Here is a 17,980-nt window from a genome sequence, read left to right as displayed (position 1 = left end):
CCTCATGTTTGTCTTTCCCACAAACACATATCTCGGCATCAACTATACAGCAATACCACAGAGAGAATCGGAGTGGGTTGTAAAAAGTTTTGCATTTCGCAACGGGTAATCCCACCACGTCTCCTCCACCAACACCATTCAAACCTCCACCGCCGGCAGTCTATAGACTATCCATGAGAGCACGCAGTATGTATGTCAAGCCGCAGTAAGAGAGCATATGGTATCGTGTTTCATTTTTCACTACTTATTTTGACTTTCGAACCGCACGTTTTCGCTGGCAGGTCTTGTTGTATGTTGTAATACGCACCCTCGACAGCAGTAGATGGCTTAGTCATCGGACCATGGTAAGCGACCTCCCGGGTTGCCCATCCCTCGTTCCTCACGTCATTCCATCTCCAAATAATCCCTGCTCGTGATATGAGGTGATTGGGGAGCAGGTTTGGATGTTCTGATCAGAGCACTAAGGCCACCATCTTGGCATAGCCGTCTCACGATGTTGTCCACGAGACAGAGTAGATGGAGTACCGGATGCACACAAAGTCCAGACAATCTCTGGTGCAACTGAAGTGCAATTCGATAGGACTGCGTGTCTGTTACAAGCTTCCGCTCCAAGCTTACCTGACAACAAGCAGCCCATGTGCTGATTGGCCATCATAATTATGCTGACGTGCGTTGACGAGAACAGTTTGCGTTATTCCCGGTTTCTCTGAGCTGGGTCGTTATCAGAGCTAATATCCGGATTCACTCTGTGTCAGCATAGCTCCACGATGGTACCGGTTCATGCCAAACTCAATTTTGACCATCAATCGCAGCCCCCACAAAATGCAATCTACGCACGCACTTGCAAGATAAGGACGGAAGGCAGCCCTTACACCTTTTCCAAGAAACCACCAGTTGCAAGAGCTCGGCGTCACGCGAGCGAAAGTCCTTGCGTGATCTAAGCAAGTCCCGCAGCTGCAACGCATCGACACTAAAGCAATACGTTGGCTCCACCCGCACGTGGACGGTCGCATGCAGAGTGCGGCACGCAGGCGCTGGCGCGCGCTTGTCAGAAGTATTGACTACCAGCACCTCGGACCTTCTCTCTCAAACAATCAAGCATCGACATGCTCCCGGCGAGACACGATAATTCGATATCCAGACAACGAAGCTCTCGCGATCCTTATCCTCTTTCTGCAATCCGGGTGTCTGTTCCACCGCCTGAACACGTGGGTTGTACATGCATGCTGTTTGCTCGAGCATGTCCCACGTATTCATGATCGCTGTCGCCTGCTTTGGGTAGCGTTGTGCATTGCATTGCGGGACGTGGATTCCAAATACGGGAGGGAAAAGGGAAACAACACGGGAAAAAGAGGACATTGAACATAAAATCAAGAGTCAAATGCTCCGCGGAGAGCAGCTAAAATTAATCGGGTCTTCTCCCCCAAGGAAGAAGTACTGGTGCAATTCCATCGCTGAAGGCCTGCATTGGTAGCCAATCAGCAATTGGCGGGCGAATTATTGGCAGGGCGGACGGGACACGGCGGACGGGACATCTGTAATGCAAGGGTGCGATGCATGACAAGGATTGTGACTGGATGCCTTCTCTTTGAGTGCCTATTCTTGGGTTGCCTCCTCGTGTTTCATCCCGAGAAACAGCTGCAGCACATTAGTTGCTACAACTGCCGATAGCTCCGCGGCCTCCCCTCGAATCATCTATCCGGCTTTCCGCGCTGTCTGTAGTCCACGATATGTTTGCCTCTTTCACAGCACGCTCGGCGAAGTCCGAGTGAGACGATGGCGAAAGGGAGGCGGTGTGGCCGTGCAATCGAGGTAATTGGACAGTGGGTCGGAGGACCGTATCAGCCGTTGCCGCCACTGGAGAGGCGAAAGGAGCTGATAGGAAGCCCGACTGATGTAAGAAGATGCAGGCAACGGGTTCTCGCCTCGTGAGGCAAGACCCAGAAATCTGGACAGAGGGCAATGATCTACAAAGAAGTATAGTGCTCCCTAATAGAATGGCAGTGCAACCCAGGGAAGTCAGTAGTAGGACAGCTATAGTGTGTGGCATGTGACTCCGATCCAATGCTAAGCCAATGTTGGGTGGCCAGGGGCCACGCATCGAGAACACAAGATGCATGCGAGGACGCCCCAAAAACAAGAGAATGTCTTGCGTAAGCTCTGGTTGGGCTCTGCAAGGCGCCGATCGGAGCGGGTGCCACGAATTGGCGTCCGGAGCGGTCCGCTGCTGTGTTGGCCTCGTGCGACTGTGCCAACCTCAGGCCTCGTATGGCTCGTGAACCGCAAAGGTCTGTCGCGAGGCAGCTCGTGCTTTGGTATTGTTTTGGTTGCTATGCATTTGTTTTCTTAAGAGATTCTAAACTAACATGAAGGAGTGGAGTTCTTGCTGACGCGACCTGACAAAAGGAGTGATGCCAATTCGCCCCATGTGACCCAATGAACACTTCTCTGTAACGCCCGGAAAAGGAGAGAAAACCGAGATCGTAGTAAGCCACAAGATGAAAATGCCTGTCTGCAAGCTGATCGTGAGTCTGATATGCTCTTGAGGGAAACTGCAGGGCAATGTAAGCAATCAACCTTTCCGTTCCCAATATCCGATACCGAAATCCGCCTCACACCTCTCAGCCCTTGTCAGTGATTGCCTCAATGACTAGCCGACATGTACCGGACACGAGTCTTTTGGTGAACGCCCCTGAGCCCGTCCCTGGCGCCTCGTTCCAGGCTCTCTCTCATGCAGGGTCTGAGACACGGTTGACCGGCCACAGTTGATGACCCCCCTCGTTTATGCAACTGCAACATCAGTAGAAGATCTTCACCCTCCCATCCCCGCCATCATCGTCCGCCACCAACGCTCCCAGCCCACCCACCCTCTCGAACCCCTCGAGCCCGGCCTTCGCCTCACTCAGCTCGACCCCTTCCTTCACCACACACACAAACGCCGTGCCCCACCCGCGCAGCGCCGCGTTGTGATACGCGCGCACCAAGCACGCCTCCCTACTGCCCACCTTCTCGACCATGTACACCTTGCCCTCGCCGCCGACGCAGCCGCCCCTCTCGCCCGGGCCGGCGTACACCCCGTACCAGTCCGCCTCGTCCTCGCCCGCCCTCGGCGCCTCCGTGACCATGTAGTACGCCAGACACGCGTCGGCGATGCGCCGCTTGTGCCGCACGTCGCAGGCGCGGTCGCCGCCGGCGCCGCAGTGCGCGTCCGCCGGGCCCTCGCCGAGCGGGAAGCACCAGCAAGGTACGTCGTCGTCGTCGTCGTCATCATCATCATCCGCCCCCCTCCTGCTCCCGCTCCCCCTCCTCTTCCCAGTACGACCGCCGGCCATGACCTCGCCCGCCCAGACGCGCACCATGTCGCTCCCCGCACCTGTCATCCTGCGGCGGGATGAAGAAGACATTACGGGCGAGAGCGGCGCGGCGGGACCGATCCGGGGGGGCTGGAGGACGTCGTCGACGTCGACCGGGGCGTGACCGGCGGCCGCGGCGCCCACCAGGCCGGCCTGCTCGAGGCGGCGCAGCCGCGCCAGCTCGTGCCGCGGCGGCCGCGCGTACCACCGGCCCGGCTCGCCGTAGCGCAGCAGCCAGAGGTGCGCCGACAGGTCGAACGGCGTCGCCGCGTGGTGCGTCAGCGCCGCCGGCCGGCTGTTGAGCTGGGAGGAGGACGATCGGTTGCCGCCGCCGCCGTTATTATTGTTGCTACAGCAGCCGCCCGGGGTGAGGCGGACGAGGCGCTCGAGCGTGGTGGTGTTGTTGGGGAGCAGGGCGGTGGCTGAGGCGACGATGTCCATGTTGGAGGCGTGGTGGCAACATTGGGTTTCTAGAAATCCCGGTGGGGGCGGTGGTGGCGGTGGCGGTGGCGGTGGTGGAGGGGGAGGGGGCGGAGGTGGTGGTGGATAGTAAGAGGGCGAGCCGTGACCATAGTATGCAAAATGGGGAGGCGGAGGTGGAGGTGGAGGAGGCGGCGGCGGCGGCGGCGGCGGCGGCGGTGGTGGTGGTGGTGGCTGATAGTCCCGAACAATTTGATAACGAAATGTGTTGTTGAGGTCAATTGGATGGGATTGTGGGTGAGCTGGGTAGAGGATCAGGGGTAGAGATGGTTGGGGCGGTCCAGAAGATTGGAAGCCGCGATTAGACGAGTAGCTCGGATCGAGCTCAGTCTCCGAGCCCTCAGATAATTGAGCATTGTTTTTGGGTGGCGATGAGTGCTGAGACAGCATGGAATCTTCAGTTGAGCCCGGTTCGGGCCCAGGACCGATTTGAGACTTGCTGGGCTCTTCGAACTCCTCCGTATCTCCATCCTCCTCATGCCCCTCAATTCCATCCGTCTCGGGCACTCCGGCGTTCTTGACATCTTTTTCTCCGTCTGACGGCAGCTCGGGCGTTTCAACCTTCTTAACCGGTCCGGGCTGGCCAATTGATGACGGGGGCCTAACCCTGCTCTCCGAATGATCCGTGATAGGCTTGCTTCTGACTGGAAGCATATCGGCGTAGGTAGGATGAGTAGATTTCGACTCTGGGGGAGAATCGATGATAACAAGATCTTCGTCCGACTGATCCATGAGTAGCCGAGATCAGTGAAGAGAGGACGTACGGTCGACAGTCAGATATCCACGGAAGCCGACCGACCAAGTCTTATACCATCTCTCCAGGCAGCATGCTACACAAAGCCTCGACAAGGCGAAAGTCAGGCAACTTGTGCAGTGGGAAACTCACCCGTGGCCAATAAAGCTTCCAGGGCCACAGTGGCGCTCCGGGCGATGTCCGCAAGACCCGGTAGGGTACTGCAGATGCACAAGCATGCAGCTACGGCAGCATGCTTTTGCTTGCCCGTCCACAGCAGCGGCAGGCGGCCATACGGTGCTAGCCACGAGACACTCCGTGCCGCTGCTCCGCAGACCCAACCGGCCGGGCGGGACACAAAGTCGCTCTAACGTCAGTAGCAACCACTGCATCAAGTTGTCGCGCGAACATCTTAAGTAGTCCGAGAGTCGCTGTAGACAGCACACGATAGTGCGAACTCTATCGTTGCGGTCAGTGTGGGACTAGCCGCGCTGGGACGCATGCAGACGACTAGCGGTGTAGATGTACAGTGGCCTTGCTTCGCTTGCGTTTTCCATAATTTGTTTTTCCCTTCAGCGTGGAAGCGACTGCAAACATCTCCTGGCCTGCACGGGCTGCCGGCGGCAACGCGTGCGGGCCTGCTGCCGAAGTGGGTCTTCAAGGCTCTGAAACGCTGCCACCATTGTGGAGCGCTGCATCAAACCAACGTATGCCAATGACTCCCGTTTCTCGCATCTTGTGCCACTATCGTGCTATCAAAAATGGTGAGGCTTGCCCGTCACGTCGGACTTGTGGCCGATCCCGCGCTCAGGGATGTGTACGCCTCGGGAATGACTGTAGCTCGAGACCAGGGTGTACGCCAAGTCGTCTGCACTCCTGGCCCAATATTTGGGCGGCCTTCGGCCGGACCGGACTGTTAAACCCGGTTTAGCTGAATTATCCTAGTGCTCTGCGTTAGCACTATAGACATCGGAACAAAAATAAGAGACTAAGTGTACTTCATTGGCAGCAGGTCGTCTAGACTAGGCAAGACTGCTGCCTCGTGGGTGCTCGTCACGAGCCGCTGCGGCTCGCCCTGGAAACCAACCGCCGGCAGTGTGTGAGGAATACGGGGCCGGAGTTCGCCTCATACTGCTAAGTGATTCATAACCAGTGAGCTTCGTGGACTAGAGCTACTGCGTATAACCTATAGTCAGCGTCGCACTCACGGTGACGCGGCCATGACGACGAGTAGTCCCGGGACCCAGTGAGCTCTTTATCATCATCACAAATGACTATCTCACCAGAGCGGACTAGTGCTACCATCCTAGACTTCGTCAACCGTGAAGAGCCTCAAATGGTTCACCGAAACATAGCCTGGCACTGACCGGTATGTAAGGCGTGCTTCCTGTTTTGGCGAAAATGAGGCATTACGAATCACACGTGTTCCGGTCAAGGGTACAGATCAGTCGGCCAACAAAAATGCAGGATCATCAAGCCTTATACAAGGCGAACAGCAACACATGGTGTCTCGTTTGCCTCTGAACGCTTTCCAGGAGTTTGGAAATGACCAACAGGCGATTCAGTGAGGCTTTCGTACAACTCAGCCTTCGTGAGTAGTCATCAGTGGCGGCTGAAAGCCAGCTGAAACAAGACACAGGGCAAGGACTTCCATTGGGCGGCACCCAGCTTCCCTTTTTCAGCTGAAGAGGGTCGCTATCTTGAACGCCATCCTCTTGACCGGTCATCTCTGCACCTTCGATTGGGTCATGACACTGCGGCTGCAAATCGATCATCCCCACTTTACTTGGCAATTAATTGATATGTGGTTGAGATGAGAAGCGGGAGTGTTGTGTATGCTCCCTGCCTGATGCGAACTGACACATATCTGGTCCTTTAGCCACTGCTTCTTTCATCAAATTGGCCGGTTAGCGCAATGGTAGAGCGTACCCTTCCTAATATTACCCATTGCCACTGGTCTCCAGTGAGCATACCCTGACCGGGTAGGTAATATGTAGCCGTCAAGGCCTCAAGGGTGAGGTTGCGGGTTCGGTAAGTTTGATGAACTCAACGCTGTCATACTTTAATTCTCTAACATGCTTTCAGAGTCCCGTACCGGTCGAATCTCTCTTTTTTTCATTTTTATTTTTACACACTTTTCTCCGAAAATGCACCCTAAAATTTGGGGTTTACCTCATGTGAAAGAGAGCCGGCGGCTGATTAGGAAAGAGTTGTAAACGGGGCTAACTTGATGCGGATAGCAGCCTCTCGGCGCATTCTATTGATCACGAACACTTAGTGTCTCCATGTATACTACTCCAAAGAAAGCGCAGGTACCGGAAAGGGTAGCGCAATGACTTACATACGATGGGCCATTTCTGCGGATAGCTTAAGCATATCACTGGATACATCACACAATCTACCTTCGGATAAATGCTGTTGTTTACTCTAGTGTCACGAATCCAGCCTGATGCACAATAACTCTATGGAAAAGAGCATCCAGACAAAAGATTTAACTTCCTCGACCTTGTTGTAACGTCAAGTGAACTGACCTCGTAGCCGTCGTTCATCGTCAACTATATCACACATCTGCATTACACGGCCTGAAACCTGTCCATCCTTTGCAAAGTCTATCACAACGAATACAACCTTTAACCACCAGCCCCCCTAAAGCGTACGGGCTCGACCCAGCAGTCCCGACCAATAGAGAGATGAAGAAAGAAGGAAAAGAAAAAAGGGCTCCCTACGCTCTTGAGAATCCATAGCAGAGCGCATAGGGAAAATGTCAGTTGAAAAGGGGGTCTTTGGAAGATGAAAGATATGATTCCCATGAAGAGTTGACCATCAATGCGACTCAAACTCCTTTCTCTCTCGATTGTTGCTGAGCATTCCATAGCTGTCGGGGCGAACCAACCCGACACTTCGACCACCGTCCCGCCAAACACCGTTTGTGGTGACCAACCAATTTTTGCTGAGAAAACACATGTCGGGAACCGAACCTGGAGGTGAAACGTAAAGAGGCGTGCACGCGTATTGATTAACGAAGTGCGGGTAATTTAGCTGTTGAGGTAGTTGCGAATGGCGCCTGTTGAAGTAATTGCATATTAGTAAGCCGCAATTTCCATCGATGACGCGCTGCAATAGAGCATAGCTCAATGCCTTGGAGAAACTCACCCTGCAACCTCGTCGCGCCCTCGCCCAACAGGTTCGATAGGTTGTCGAGGTCGTCGCCTGCAGTGATTCCGAACTTCCGCACGAAATCCTTAGCCGCGTTCTCGAGATCACCATAGTCTTCACCAGCCGGACCATCTTCTTCAGGCCGTCCGAAGTATGCGTTGCTGCTGATGGAAGTCGCTCCCTCGAAGCCTTGAAGGCGGGTCTTGGCCTCGTTCTGTGCGGAGGGGTCGAAGCTGCCGCGGCCGAAGAACTCGTCAGATGAGATACCCTTCTGCGTGCCAAACTTTTGACGAGCGAAGCGCTCGGAATCTACGATCGGAGGGGATTGTTAGCACCGATTCCTCATAGCTCGCAAAAAAGGTCAGCATCTCTCGGAACGTACCATCGTCAGTCGCCCGGCTTGTAGAGCCGAAACCGCCCATCTTCTTGGGCGCAGCAGCAGCAGGCTTGCTAGAACCAACCTGACCGAAGCCCAGCCTTGCAACACCCATGCCCAAACGCTCGACATCACCGCTGTTGCGATCCTTGCTGGTGGAGCCAAACCCGCCGCGCGGACTCACGGGGGTGGGGCTGACGATGTTGGCGCGGCTTTCGGCTTCCTTAACCTTCGCAGCTTCCTCCGCAGCTGCGCGCTCAGCTTCAGCATCGTATCCCAGCTTCTCAATGCGCTCGGCTTCCTCCTTCGCCTTGCGCTCCATCTCCTCGAAATCGAGACCGTCTCCGCCACCGGCCACGACCTTCTTTGCTCCCAGACCCTTCTTCTTTGCGCCGAGGATGTTGGCTTTGGGCTTCGCCGTGGTGGCAGTCTTGCTGCGAATGGCAGATGCAGGAACAGCGCGGGGGGCGGCAGGTGTGGAGTCGGTACCGGCGGACAGCGGCGACTTGGAGCGGGCGGTGCCATTGCCGTTGGAGGAAGCATTGAGGAAAGGCGAGGCGGTGCGGCTGCCGGCGGCGGGGGTGCCGGCACGCGAGGGAGGGTTGCTGGGGCGCTTGATGGTGGGTTTGTCCCAGGACGAGAAGAAATCATCCTCATCGCCGGCGGGAGTGTTGGAACCGGAAGTTTCCACGTCGGGCACGTCGGTGATGGCGACCTCGTCGGGGAATCTGGCTGATCAGCACCCATTGAAAGGGAGTAGGCAGGGATAGTGGGAGCATACTGCTTCTTGTCCAGAGCGACCCTCCTGGCCAACTCCTCCTTGTACTTCGTGGCGGCGTTGGAGCTGTACTTGGCCTTGGGGTCCTTGCTGTTCAGGGCGGCGGTGCCGCCATGGCTCTGAAAGTACTTGGTGGCCGACTCGTTGCCGCCAACCTTCATGAGGCGGAGTTGGTCCCATTGCCAGACTACAGCAGTGTCAGCGGGGCGGGAGGGGCATTGGTACGAGTGGGCATACTGTCGAGGTTGGTGGAGCGCACAAAGGAGATGTGCACGCCCATGTTACGGTGGTTGGCGGAGCAGTCGAGGCACAGGTAGATGCCAAAGGGCACCGACGACCAGGTGGGGTTCTTGGCTCCGCAGTCGAAGCATATCTGGATCGCAGAGCCGCAGTCAGCAGAAAGCGCATGGAAGTGCGGGCGCAGAACAGGGGCGGCGGACCTTGTTGGCGGGCTTGGTCTTGAGCTTCTCGAATATCTTCTGCGACTCCTGCTTGGTGGCCGCCATGGCTGCTGGATGCGCGGGCTGCGCGGGCGGATTTTCGGGGGTCGGGGCGTGCGGTGCTGAGTGCGGGGCGCGGAGAGGCGATGTGGATGGATGGGTTCGATGGTGGACTGCAGGCGATGCCCTGGTGTTCAGCCCGACGGACGGGGCTCGGCCGCACCCTGGCCGCCGCGCCTGAAGCCGCAAAGTGTCATGAATAATCCACAGCTCTGCACGTGATTGGCCTATCCACGCAGTCCCTCTTCGATGGACTCCCACGCACCATCATGTCGTTCGTGCTCGGCTGGATGGTGTTGACGTCCCGGGAGCCTTGCCAGGCGTCACGCTGCACCAACGCTCGCCGAGCCATTATGTTGGTTCTCGCAGTGAGCAGCAGGTACCATCAGGCCACCGTTGCTTTACTGCCCCCGCTGCTGCCTTCCACTGCGGAAGAGACCCGCTTCCTACCTTCCTGGTCTGAAACTAACCACTACATCTATGCCGCCACCGTCAGCAGGACGATCCTGCCGTCGGGCGAAGTCGTTCCGATGGCGGGGGCAGCTGAGCGTTAGCGTTATGACGTACTGGGGTCTGACTGCATGCGTATAAGTAACAACATCTTGTCGACCACCCCGTCGTCCTCCAGATGTACCTCCAATTGACATTTCAACCCGTCAATTCGACCACTGGCACATCTTGTTGTCATCCGCCATGTCTACGTCCACTACCACAGGCCTTTTCTCCACCCTCAGGCCCTTGGGTCTGCCTCCGACGCCAATCCTGTCGGTCTTCTTGACCTACGCCATCAATGTCGTCGCGACGCCTCGCATGTACTATTCCAGCAAGCTGCTGGGTGAGAACAACCAGGATCCCGCATCTCTGATCGCCCGCGCCGTGCACGAAAAGGGCGCTGTCAGCCATGAGCAGCGCCAAAAGATAATTCGCTCCCAAGCCGCCGCAGCGAACCTGACTGAGGCCATGCCACTGTACCTCGTCGCCACCTTGGTTGGATGGCTCGGCGGTGTCTCTCCCGAGCTTCAGAACACTTATCATGCTGTCTGGTTCCTCTCCCGCGTCGGCTACAAATGGGCCTACCTAAATGCAAAGGGCGAGGCACGATCCGCCTGCCAGTATGTTCAATCCTTTCTCTCTCCCCCCACCAAACCCAAAAAAAAAAAAACCCCCCACACTGATTACGCCTTCAGTATGTTGTCTACAATCGCAACCCTCTCTATGCTCTACGTTGGCGGCAATGCTCTTCACGCAAAGACTGCCCTCTTCACAGCATGAGCATTGGCCTCTTCCATGACATATTAATATCAACCAATGCGGCAGTACCATCTCAACTTCAATTCGTTCACAATGGGAAACCCGAAACTCTTCTCCCTCGTTGTAGTCGATTTTGCGGATCTGTACAAATATTGCCTATCGCGACACTTTCTTTCGTCAGCGCACATGCTTCTGCCCTACGCGCGATCAAAGCTATGAGGAAGTCACAGACTATGAACACGGTGGGTTGCAAGGGATTCGATCCTCTTAAAGGTCTTTTAGGCAAATATGCAGACGTAGATGCGAGTTTACTACAACAGTACAAATACGTTCAGAAATGATCTAATCACCCACGTAAGGAGTGTACAATACGGAGCGCCGTAACAGTAACATGAGAGTATCTGAAATTTCCATTGATCAAAGAAATCGTGAGTTTAGCAAACGACCGACACCCTCACACTCAAAGGGCTTCACATCAACCACTTTCTTCACTGATCCTGCCCCTGTCATCCCAAATACCACTCCCCACTGCTCGCTCTCTGCACCCACCTCTTGTTCATTGTCGCCTTGTCGTCGCCTCTTACTCCCCTCTTCCCCACTACAGGCTCCACCGCTACATCCTCCTGCAGAGGCGTCGGAGGATACTCACTTTTCCATTCATCCTCCAATTTCACACCGCCTAGGGTGCAATCCAGCGTCCCCCACTTCTTGGTGTAGAGATCGCGACCGTAGCCCGCCGTCTCCCACCAGGCCTTCTGGAAGCCGCGAGGATCGTACGTCCACGGTTCGCCCTTGCCGCCTTTCTGCACATCCTGCCACGTATTGCGGCCCGAGGCGTACTTCCGATCTTGCAGGTCCTGGAAAGTGCGGACGAGGGCTTGGTAGCGGGGCGAGTTGGGTGAGTTGTCGGGGTCGTCCAGCAGATTGGGCTCAGGAAGATCAAGGTACTCGGCGGTGGTGGTCATGTTGGGGTTCTCCTTGGCCGCTAGCTCAATGCGGTACCGCTCGAGTTGGGCATCGGCCGCGCTCGCGTTTTTGAGCGCAAGACTCGCGCGCGGGAAGAAGAGGGTTTCCAGCTTCTCCCCGGTCGGATCATCGCGGGCGGCGACGGCCTGGTCGGCGACGTCGAATATACGGCCAGCGGAGACCGAGTCTTTCGTGTAGCCGTGGAAGAGGATGCGGGCGTAGGCGTCGCAGTCGGTGTTGTAATAAGGGACGAATGTGTCCCAGGAGCCGATACGGCGCCACGCAGCAACGTTGATGAGGGCCAGGTTATCGAACTCGAAGAATTTGATCGCCCACGCGCCCGTTGTGTTGCGCATCTCGCGCGGCGACGCGGACCAGGTGATGTTGGGGTAGCTTGGATGGGGAAGCGTGGCGTCGTCAAGGACGTCGAGGGCGCGGGAGTAGAAGGACTTGTAGGGAACGGTGACTTCGTCAGACAGCACACCAATGTCCATGTGCGACCAGAAGAAGTAAGGCCATCCCTCGGCAATAGCCAGGCGCAGCAGAAGGTTTTGCAGCTGTGCGAAGTTGAGAAGTGTTGAGGCCTGCATGATGGAGACGCCGTAACGCGCGCGGTATAGATCGTAGTCGATGAAGAAGGGGTTCTCACGCGATAGCTGTCCGCGCGGGTTTGCGTCCATTGTGCCCGTGTTATCCACAATGATGATGTCTGACCGTGGCCAGCCTGCCGCAATCCAGCCCAGCACCGCTTGCCGCAGCATATTGTTGTTGCGGGTAAAAGGGATGAAGAGAGGTGTCCGCGGTCGCTCCGCTGGCGGGTGGTTGAAGGGTGCTACCTGTGGATGGAAGTTGGTACCGATTGGGGGGTAATAGAACTTGCTCGCGTCTTCCTGGCTGCCGAATATTGGACCAAATGCTTCGCCATCTGCCTCATCCTCTCCGACGTGGGGGTCCCAAGTATTAGTGAGGACGTGGACATCGACGTGTCTTGTGTAGTGAATGACTGGCAGGAAAAGAAGAATGGAAAACCACGCAACAGCAAGATAACAGAGAAATCGATGCTTGGAGCCAGAAGGCTGGTCTGCTGGCTTTTCGGTCGGCGGAGGCTGCTCGTTGGAGTCTTCGCTTTCGGGTAATTGCGAATAAACCTGTTTGGGGTGAGAAGCCTCGAAAAAAGCATCGAAGAAGGCCATCTTGGCCTGCAAAAATGCTAGGACTGTCACAACAGCCGGGAAATCTGCGAAAACTGCGATAAATTTGGGTTATGGCAGCTCACGAGTGAGCCAAAGGCGCACCACCGTAGATATGTAAAGGGGAAGTGGACGGTTGCACGACTGTGTAACGCGGTGCTAAAGATCAAGCATTCCCGTTCGACTTGGTCGATTGGCATATTGGTGTGAAACAGCTGTCTCTTTGAGCTTTAGCGCCCTTACCGTCAGGATTAACAGTCATTTCCATCATTCCGGCCTCATTCAGAACCAAGTCCAAGGACTGAAGAATGTAGGACCTGCGGCTTACACGAGGCCTTGTGAATATATATTTGCGTAACGCTAGGACAGAATCTAGTAGAGGAGATGCGTGCGACATTTGGTGTTTGGGTATTTGTGAAAGAGCTGCGGTGAGCCGCGAGGGTCAGGCGAGCAGGCAGTTTGCTGGGAGGAAGGGAGCGAAATGGTTGGTATTACGTGTCATGGTGAATTTCGGGGATGAGGCCTTGGCATGGCACGGAAGCATTGGCATCAAAGCCAAGTCGGTAAGGGCGACGGAAGCAATGCCACGGGGCTCAGTGTTCGCAAAGAAGGGTCGGAGAGGAGGTTTGATGAAGAAGTGGAAGTGAGGTGAGAGGAAAGGTGAGAGGAGAAGTGAGAGGAGACGAATGGAAGGCGCGCTCGGCGGTCGGGCAGCTTTAGCCGGAAGCGGCTCGCTTAAACTTTGCGTCGGCCATCGCGCCCGACAAACACGGCGACCAACGAGCCAACAACACCCGCGACGCGCCATATCAGACTGTCGCGTAGACTAGTGCCGTCATGGTCGCGAGCGAGCAAGCGCCTGCCAGATATTAGACTTGGGACGCGATAACGCGCCAGCCTCGGCCCGCGCCTTCACAATGCCGTCGGCCGCCGACCTTCCTTACCTGAGGGCCACCCTGCGCGTCGATGTATGTGCCCGCCTGCCATTGCTTGCGATTCTCTAACCAAGTCCTTGAAGAGCAAAGTAAGCACCGGTAACGAGCGAGGTGAGAGCATCCTTCGCCCTCGTCGCCGCTTCGTGCCTAATTCTGTAGCTCAATTTACCGCTCGGCTTTATGACGTCCAGTTCTACCCCTACACGCCACCCGGCAAAGATCCTGTCTTTGCTGTTACCGGCGGCCAGCAGGTAGGTCTGCCTCTTGTCCCTGTCACCCAGATCTTGTCTAACCCTCAAGACATTCGTGTGCCGTCCATCGCTCGACAGGGACAATGCAATTGAGATTATTCGAGAGTTCAGAGATGAAGAAAAGGTAATTCTGATTCTTTCGTTAGAGCACCTTCGCTAACATTACCCAGGATCTAGAACTCAATAGCCTTGTGTGGTCTCGAGAAGTCGACAAGGACAATGGTGAGGGAGATCCTCTTATTTGCCTTGCGGGAAGCCCGTCGTCCGTCATAAGGGTTCTTAACGTGCGCACTGGTAAGCTCACCAGGGTACGTGCTCTAACCAATTGAATGGGAACGAACGCCTACTGACCGCATCGCAGTGCCTGGCCGGCCATGGCGCTGTAAGCAATGCTGCCACACTCAGCCAAGCTCTACTAACCTTGGTCAGGCTATCAATGACCTCGCCATCTCCCCACTCTCGCCAGCTATATTAGCTTCGGCTTCCGAGGACCATTCTATCCGGATTTGGCACCTTGCTCCTGAGTATTCCAAGCAGCCCTGTCCAGTCATCTGCAGCGGAGCAGAAGGTCATCGTGATAGAGTGCTTTCAGTTGTACGAGATCTCCATTATATTTCGTGGTGCCTTCACTAATCATAGTAGTCCTTTCATTCCTCGGGTAGATATCTGATCTCAGGTGCTATGGATTCTGCTGTCAAGATCGTGAGTAAATCCCGGTGCTCCCACCGCCCTCACTATTGACGTTGTTTTCAGTGGGTCGTTCCAGAGCTTCCAGACATGGATACCGGCACAGACAAAGTCAACATTATCCATTACCCACACTTCTCCACCACGGAAGTGCATTCGGACATGGTAGATTGGTCAGTTTCCAGACTACGAAGAAGACACAATGCCCTTCACGTACTCATACACCGCAGCGTGCTCTTTTACGGCGATCTGGTACTTTCGAGATCTGCCAAGGAAAACCAGATCCTTCTCTGGAAGATTGATGGCTTCAATAGCAACAGCCCTCCGCCGCCGTTGTCGACCGCAGGACATAATGAAGCATACGGAATCAACAACCCAGAAGATAGCAGTGATGCCTACGGAAGTACGGCCTCGGCCTTCGGAAGGCGCTTTCAACGACTACTTTCATTCGAGACGCCCATGACACCACTATTCTACAACCGCTTCGGCCTTTTCCACATGCCGAACAAGCATCCCATTCTAGTGATGGGCAATGAGAGGAGTAGATTCATGTGGTGGGACCTGCAACGGCTGGAGGAGGGAAGCGACGATGGCGTCAAGACCGAGATCACGTTCCGCGTCCCTAACAAGCGTAAGCGTACCGATCGCGACGGCTCAGGCGGCCGAGGCAGCCTACTATCCCGCGAAGAAAGCATTGCATCGAATGCATCAAGCGGGGTTGCGTCAACGGGCACAGGCTCGTCCTCGGGTCATTCCAATAACTCCAACGAGGCAGACACAAGGGTTGCGGTCAAGAGGTCGTGGATTTCGGATCCATTCACGCCTGTCCCTTCGCACAAGAGTATCGTAGTCCCCAAGATGACGTTCTGCTCGAGGAAGGTTGCCTGGAGCGTTGGCGGGGAGTGGGCCGTTGCAGTGGGAGACCATGGAATGGTCTGCTTATTCCGCCGATGGGATTGACAAGGTACCGTGCTCGGGGGGTTCATGGAGAAAGTTCGGTATGGTAGGTGAAGCAGGCTGGTTGCGCATGAACCAAGCAGGGAAAGCAGTCAAGTGCGAAGGAGGCTAGCAGAAAGTCCCAAGGACTGGGCCTGAGTGCCGCGTATGAAGGGGCATTACGATGTTCGCCACCGAGTTCCCTTCCCAGCTGAATTGAGTCGGCATCACTTCCTCTTTTGGGTAGCTGCAGGCGATCCTCGCCGCCACACGCGCATGTGAGCAGTCTCTTTTACACTTTTCTTTTTCCTCTACCTCGTCAACTCTGAAATGCCCTGGAAGCTCGCGCTGCAGCAAGGCAGTGCCCTTGCACGCGTCGACAATGCTCGGTTGGTGCCGATTGTTCTCGGCTTCCCGGAAGGCGTCAGCAGCAATGGCGGGCGGAGCTGAATCTCGGTCCTAAAGCCAATTGCTGCAATGCCAATGCAGCTTGCCATGGTGTCGCTATCCGACGATCGGATCCCCGGCCTCGCTTCCTTCTTCACCATTTGGCAGCCTCTTGATGATTGATCTTCATCAGCAGGCTTTCGTGGAACACCATTCATCAGTGACAGTCTCGTCTTCAAAGCGTGTCATGTCCTCGGAGCTATTCCCAATATAACAAAGCTAATGCTGGACTTCGTATTGCTGCACATGTGGGGTATCTCTTCGGACAATTTCATCTTACTTTTCGGTCGCTCGACTTTGGCCATTTGAACGACACACTGTTGTACGAGGGTGGACCGTTGCAGGGTCCGGTCCCTTGAAACGCCCATGGGGACGTTGATGTGCGACAGTATCAACAGCGGAAATGTCTGAACAGAAGCTCCAACTGCCCGAGGGTGTTGCAATACTACTTAAGCGAGCCGGAATTGTACACTCTTACCCAAAGCAGTGACTCATGACAATGAGCGGGGCGAAACAGCCTTTTCATTCGTCAATGGGCGGGGTACTTTGTACGACGTGTGGTTGGAGACGATCGTCGATTTCCTGCGTTCTCGTGGCACCTTGTACAGACACGCTGCTCACTGCGGGAAGACATACCTCGTTTCGAGAATCTTTGCGTGTCGAGCGTGTCTCCGTGGCGTTTTGTGTTGGATGAAAGCTGCATCCTCCGACCCGTACCTGTTCCAATTCTTCCAACCATTTCCTCTACTCTCGCTGCCCGCCGAGGATCGACCTGCCCCGCCATTCTGCCTCAAGGCCAGTCGAATCTCGAGACCTTCTTTTCTCTCTTTCCTTCTCCCTTCTCCACAGTACTAGCTCTCATCTTGACACTGCGGCCCCCGCCCGCTGTATCACACGCTTCGGCTTACCCAAAGCGCCAGCCTCTGCACGTACGTGCAACCCTGATCCATCCCGCCATCTCGGGCTACCAGTTTCTGCCTCCTTCTCCGCTGCCGGCGGTACCTCCTATTCCTGCCGGTGTGCCACGGTACCACCAGTTGCCATCCTCCCACCACCCCGTCTCTGCGTCTCCACCGTTTTTCCCCGCAGCATGGAACGCTACCGACCGTTTTCGATTACTATTTCTTTGCAGTGCACTACAGGGCACAGCCGCCAGTAACTGCCGCAACGGTTTGTACGTTTGTGCTACGCCACGATGACGGTGCGGTAGAGGACACGGCAACACATGGAGGGTACATCCGTATCCCCTTGTTTTCCGGCTGGTTCCAGTTTGGACAATGCGTATCTTGCACCGTTGGGCCGCCCGCGGACAAAATAACCATTCCATGTCCATCCTGAGTGAGCACATAGGACCAGAATAGAGAAAGGAGCACTTGGTAGAGAAGCATCGTGTCGTCTCTCTGTTGCTGCTGTTTGCACGCCCCCTGCCTTTCAACGTTGTCGCTCCATGGTATGCAAAAACCATGCTGTTCTCTGACGGAAAGGATACCCCAGCTCTTGACCACTCGTTCGCCTTCTCGAGTACCATCGTCGAGCAAGTGTATGGTCGACTCGCTCCGGTATTGCAGCAGGATCGGGCAATCGAGGCTATGCCATGTCAACATACTGACCGCACCGGGCTCATAGTAGGGTAGCGTGAACGGCAATGTCGGCTCGTGCAACGACGTACAACCCAGCTTTCTAGCGAAAGGCGGCCATCATCGGCGCGGCAGCCGACTGGACCGGTTTTCCTTCAGGCGCAAACCTTACCTCTTCTGCAACGACTGACGCTTCTCAACTTGTCGAATGTGATCTGTGAAAGCATCGACCGATATTTTGGACAACTGAGTGAATGCGACAAGGCAACCAGGAAGTGCAACGAGGCAACTGCTGAGTAATCCCCAGCCGCAGAAGGACAAAAAAGCAAAATCTGACAGTCGCAAATGATCAGCACCTCCGGCG

At 55.6% G+C, this 17,980-nt stretch overlaps 5 protein-coding genes across 5 annotated transcripts; 2 read left to right on the top strand and 3 right to left on the bottom strand.

Annotated features, from left to right (window-relative positions):
• Positions 1–2,798: 2,798 nt before the first annotated feature.
• On the bottom strand, positions 2,799–3,794 carry SLS55_003409 (uncharacterized protein; the record flags this gene model as incomplete). Its single annotated transcript, XM_066774884.1, has 2 exons — positions 2,799–3,656; positions 3,786–3,794. The coding sequence occupies 2 exons, from the start codon at positions 3,792–3,794 to the stop codon at positions 2,799–2,801; spliced, it is 867 nt and encodes a 288-aa protein (XP_066635003.1).
• Positions 3,795–7,601: 3,807 nt separating this feature from the next.
• On the bottom strand, positions 7,602–9,382 carry GLO3 (ADP-ribosylation factor GTPase activating protein, ER-Golgi transport; the record flags this gene model as incomplete). Its single annotated transcript, XM_066774883.1, has 6 exons — positions 7,602–7,630; positions 7,720–8,031; positions 8,105–8,826; positions 8,880–9,063; positions 9,114–9,249; positions 9,317–9,382. The coding sequence occupies 6 exons, from the start codon at positions 9,380–9,382 to the stop codon at positions 7,602–7,604; spliced, it is 1,449 nt and encodes a 482-aa protein (XP_066635002.1).
• A 687-nt stretch (positions 9,383–10,069) lies between these two features.
• On the top strand, positions 10,070–10,648 carry SLS55_003407 (uncharacterized protein; the record flags this gene model as incomplete). The annotated part of the gene is made up of 2 exons (XM_066774882.1): positions 10,070–10,488; positions 10,564–10,648. The coding sequence occupies 2 exons, from the start codon at positions 10,070–10,072 to the stop codon at positions 10,646–10,648; spliced, it is 504 nt and encodes a 167-aa protein (XP_066635001.1).
• Positions 10,649–11,133: 485 nt separating this feature from the next.
• SLS55_003406 (uncharacterized protein) lies at positions 11,134–13,045 on the bottom strand (the record flags this gene model as incomplete). Its single annotated transcript, XM_066774881.1, has 2 exons — positions 11,134–12,792; positions 13,040–13,045. 2 exons carry the CDS (start codon positions 13,043–13,045, stop codon positions 11,134–11,136), a joined length of 1,665 nt encoding a protein of 554 aa, XP_066635000.1.
• Positions 13,046–13,700: 655 nt separating this feature from the next.
• Positions 13,701–15,616, top strand: SLS55_003405 (uncharacterized protein; the record flags this gene model as incomplete). The annotated part of the gene is made up of 9 exons (XM_066774880.1): positions 13,701–13,751; positions 13,802–13,829; positions 13,878–13,969; positions 14,019–14,093; positions 14,140–14,277; positions 14,331–14,351; positions 14,612–14,671; positions 14,723–14,829; positions 14,887–15,616. The coding sequence occupies 9 exons, from the start codon at positions 13,701–13,703 to the stop codon at positions 15,614–15,616; spliced, it is 1,302 nt and encodes a 433-aa protein (XP_066634999.1).
• Positions 15,617–17,980: the final 2,364 nt, after the last annotated feature.

The sequence above is a fragment of the Diplodia seriata genome, assembly GCF_021436955.1.
Source record: "Diplodia seriata strain FDS-637 chromosome Unknown scaffold_3, whole genome shotgun sequence".
In the NCBI taxonomy this organism is placed as follows: Eukaryota; Fungi; Ascomycota; class Dothideomycetes; order Botryosphaeriales; family Botryosphaeriaceae; genus Diplodia; species Diplodia seriata.
Note: the sequence above shows the minus strand (reverse complement) of the source record. Positions and strands in the feature narration are given on the sequence as shown.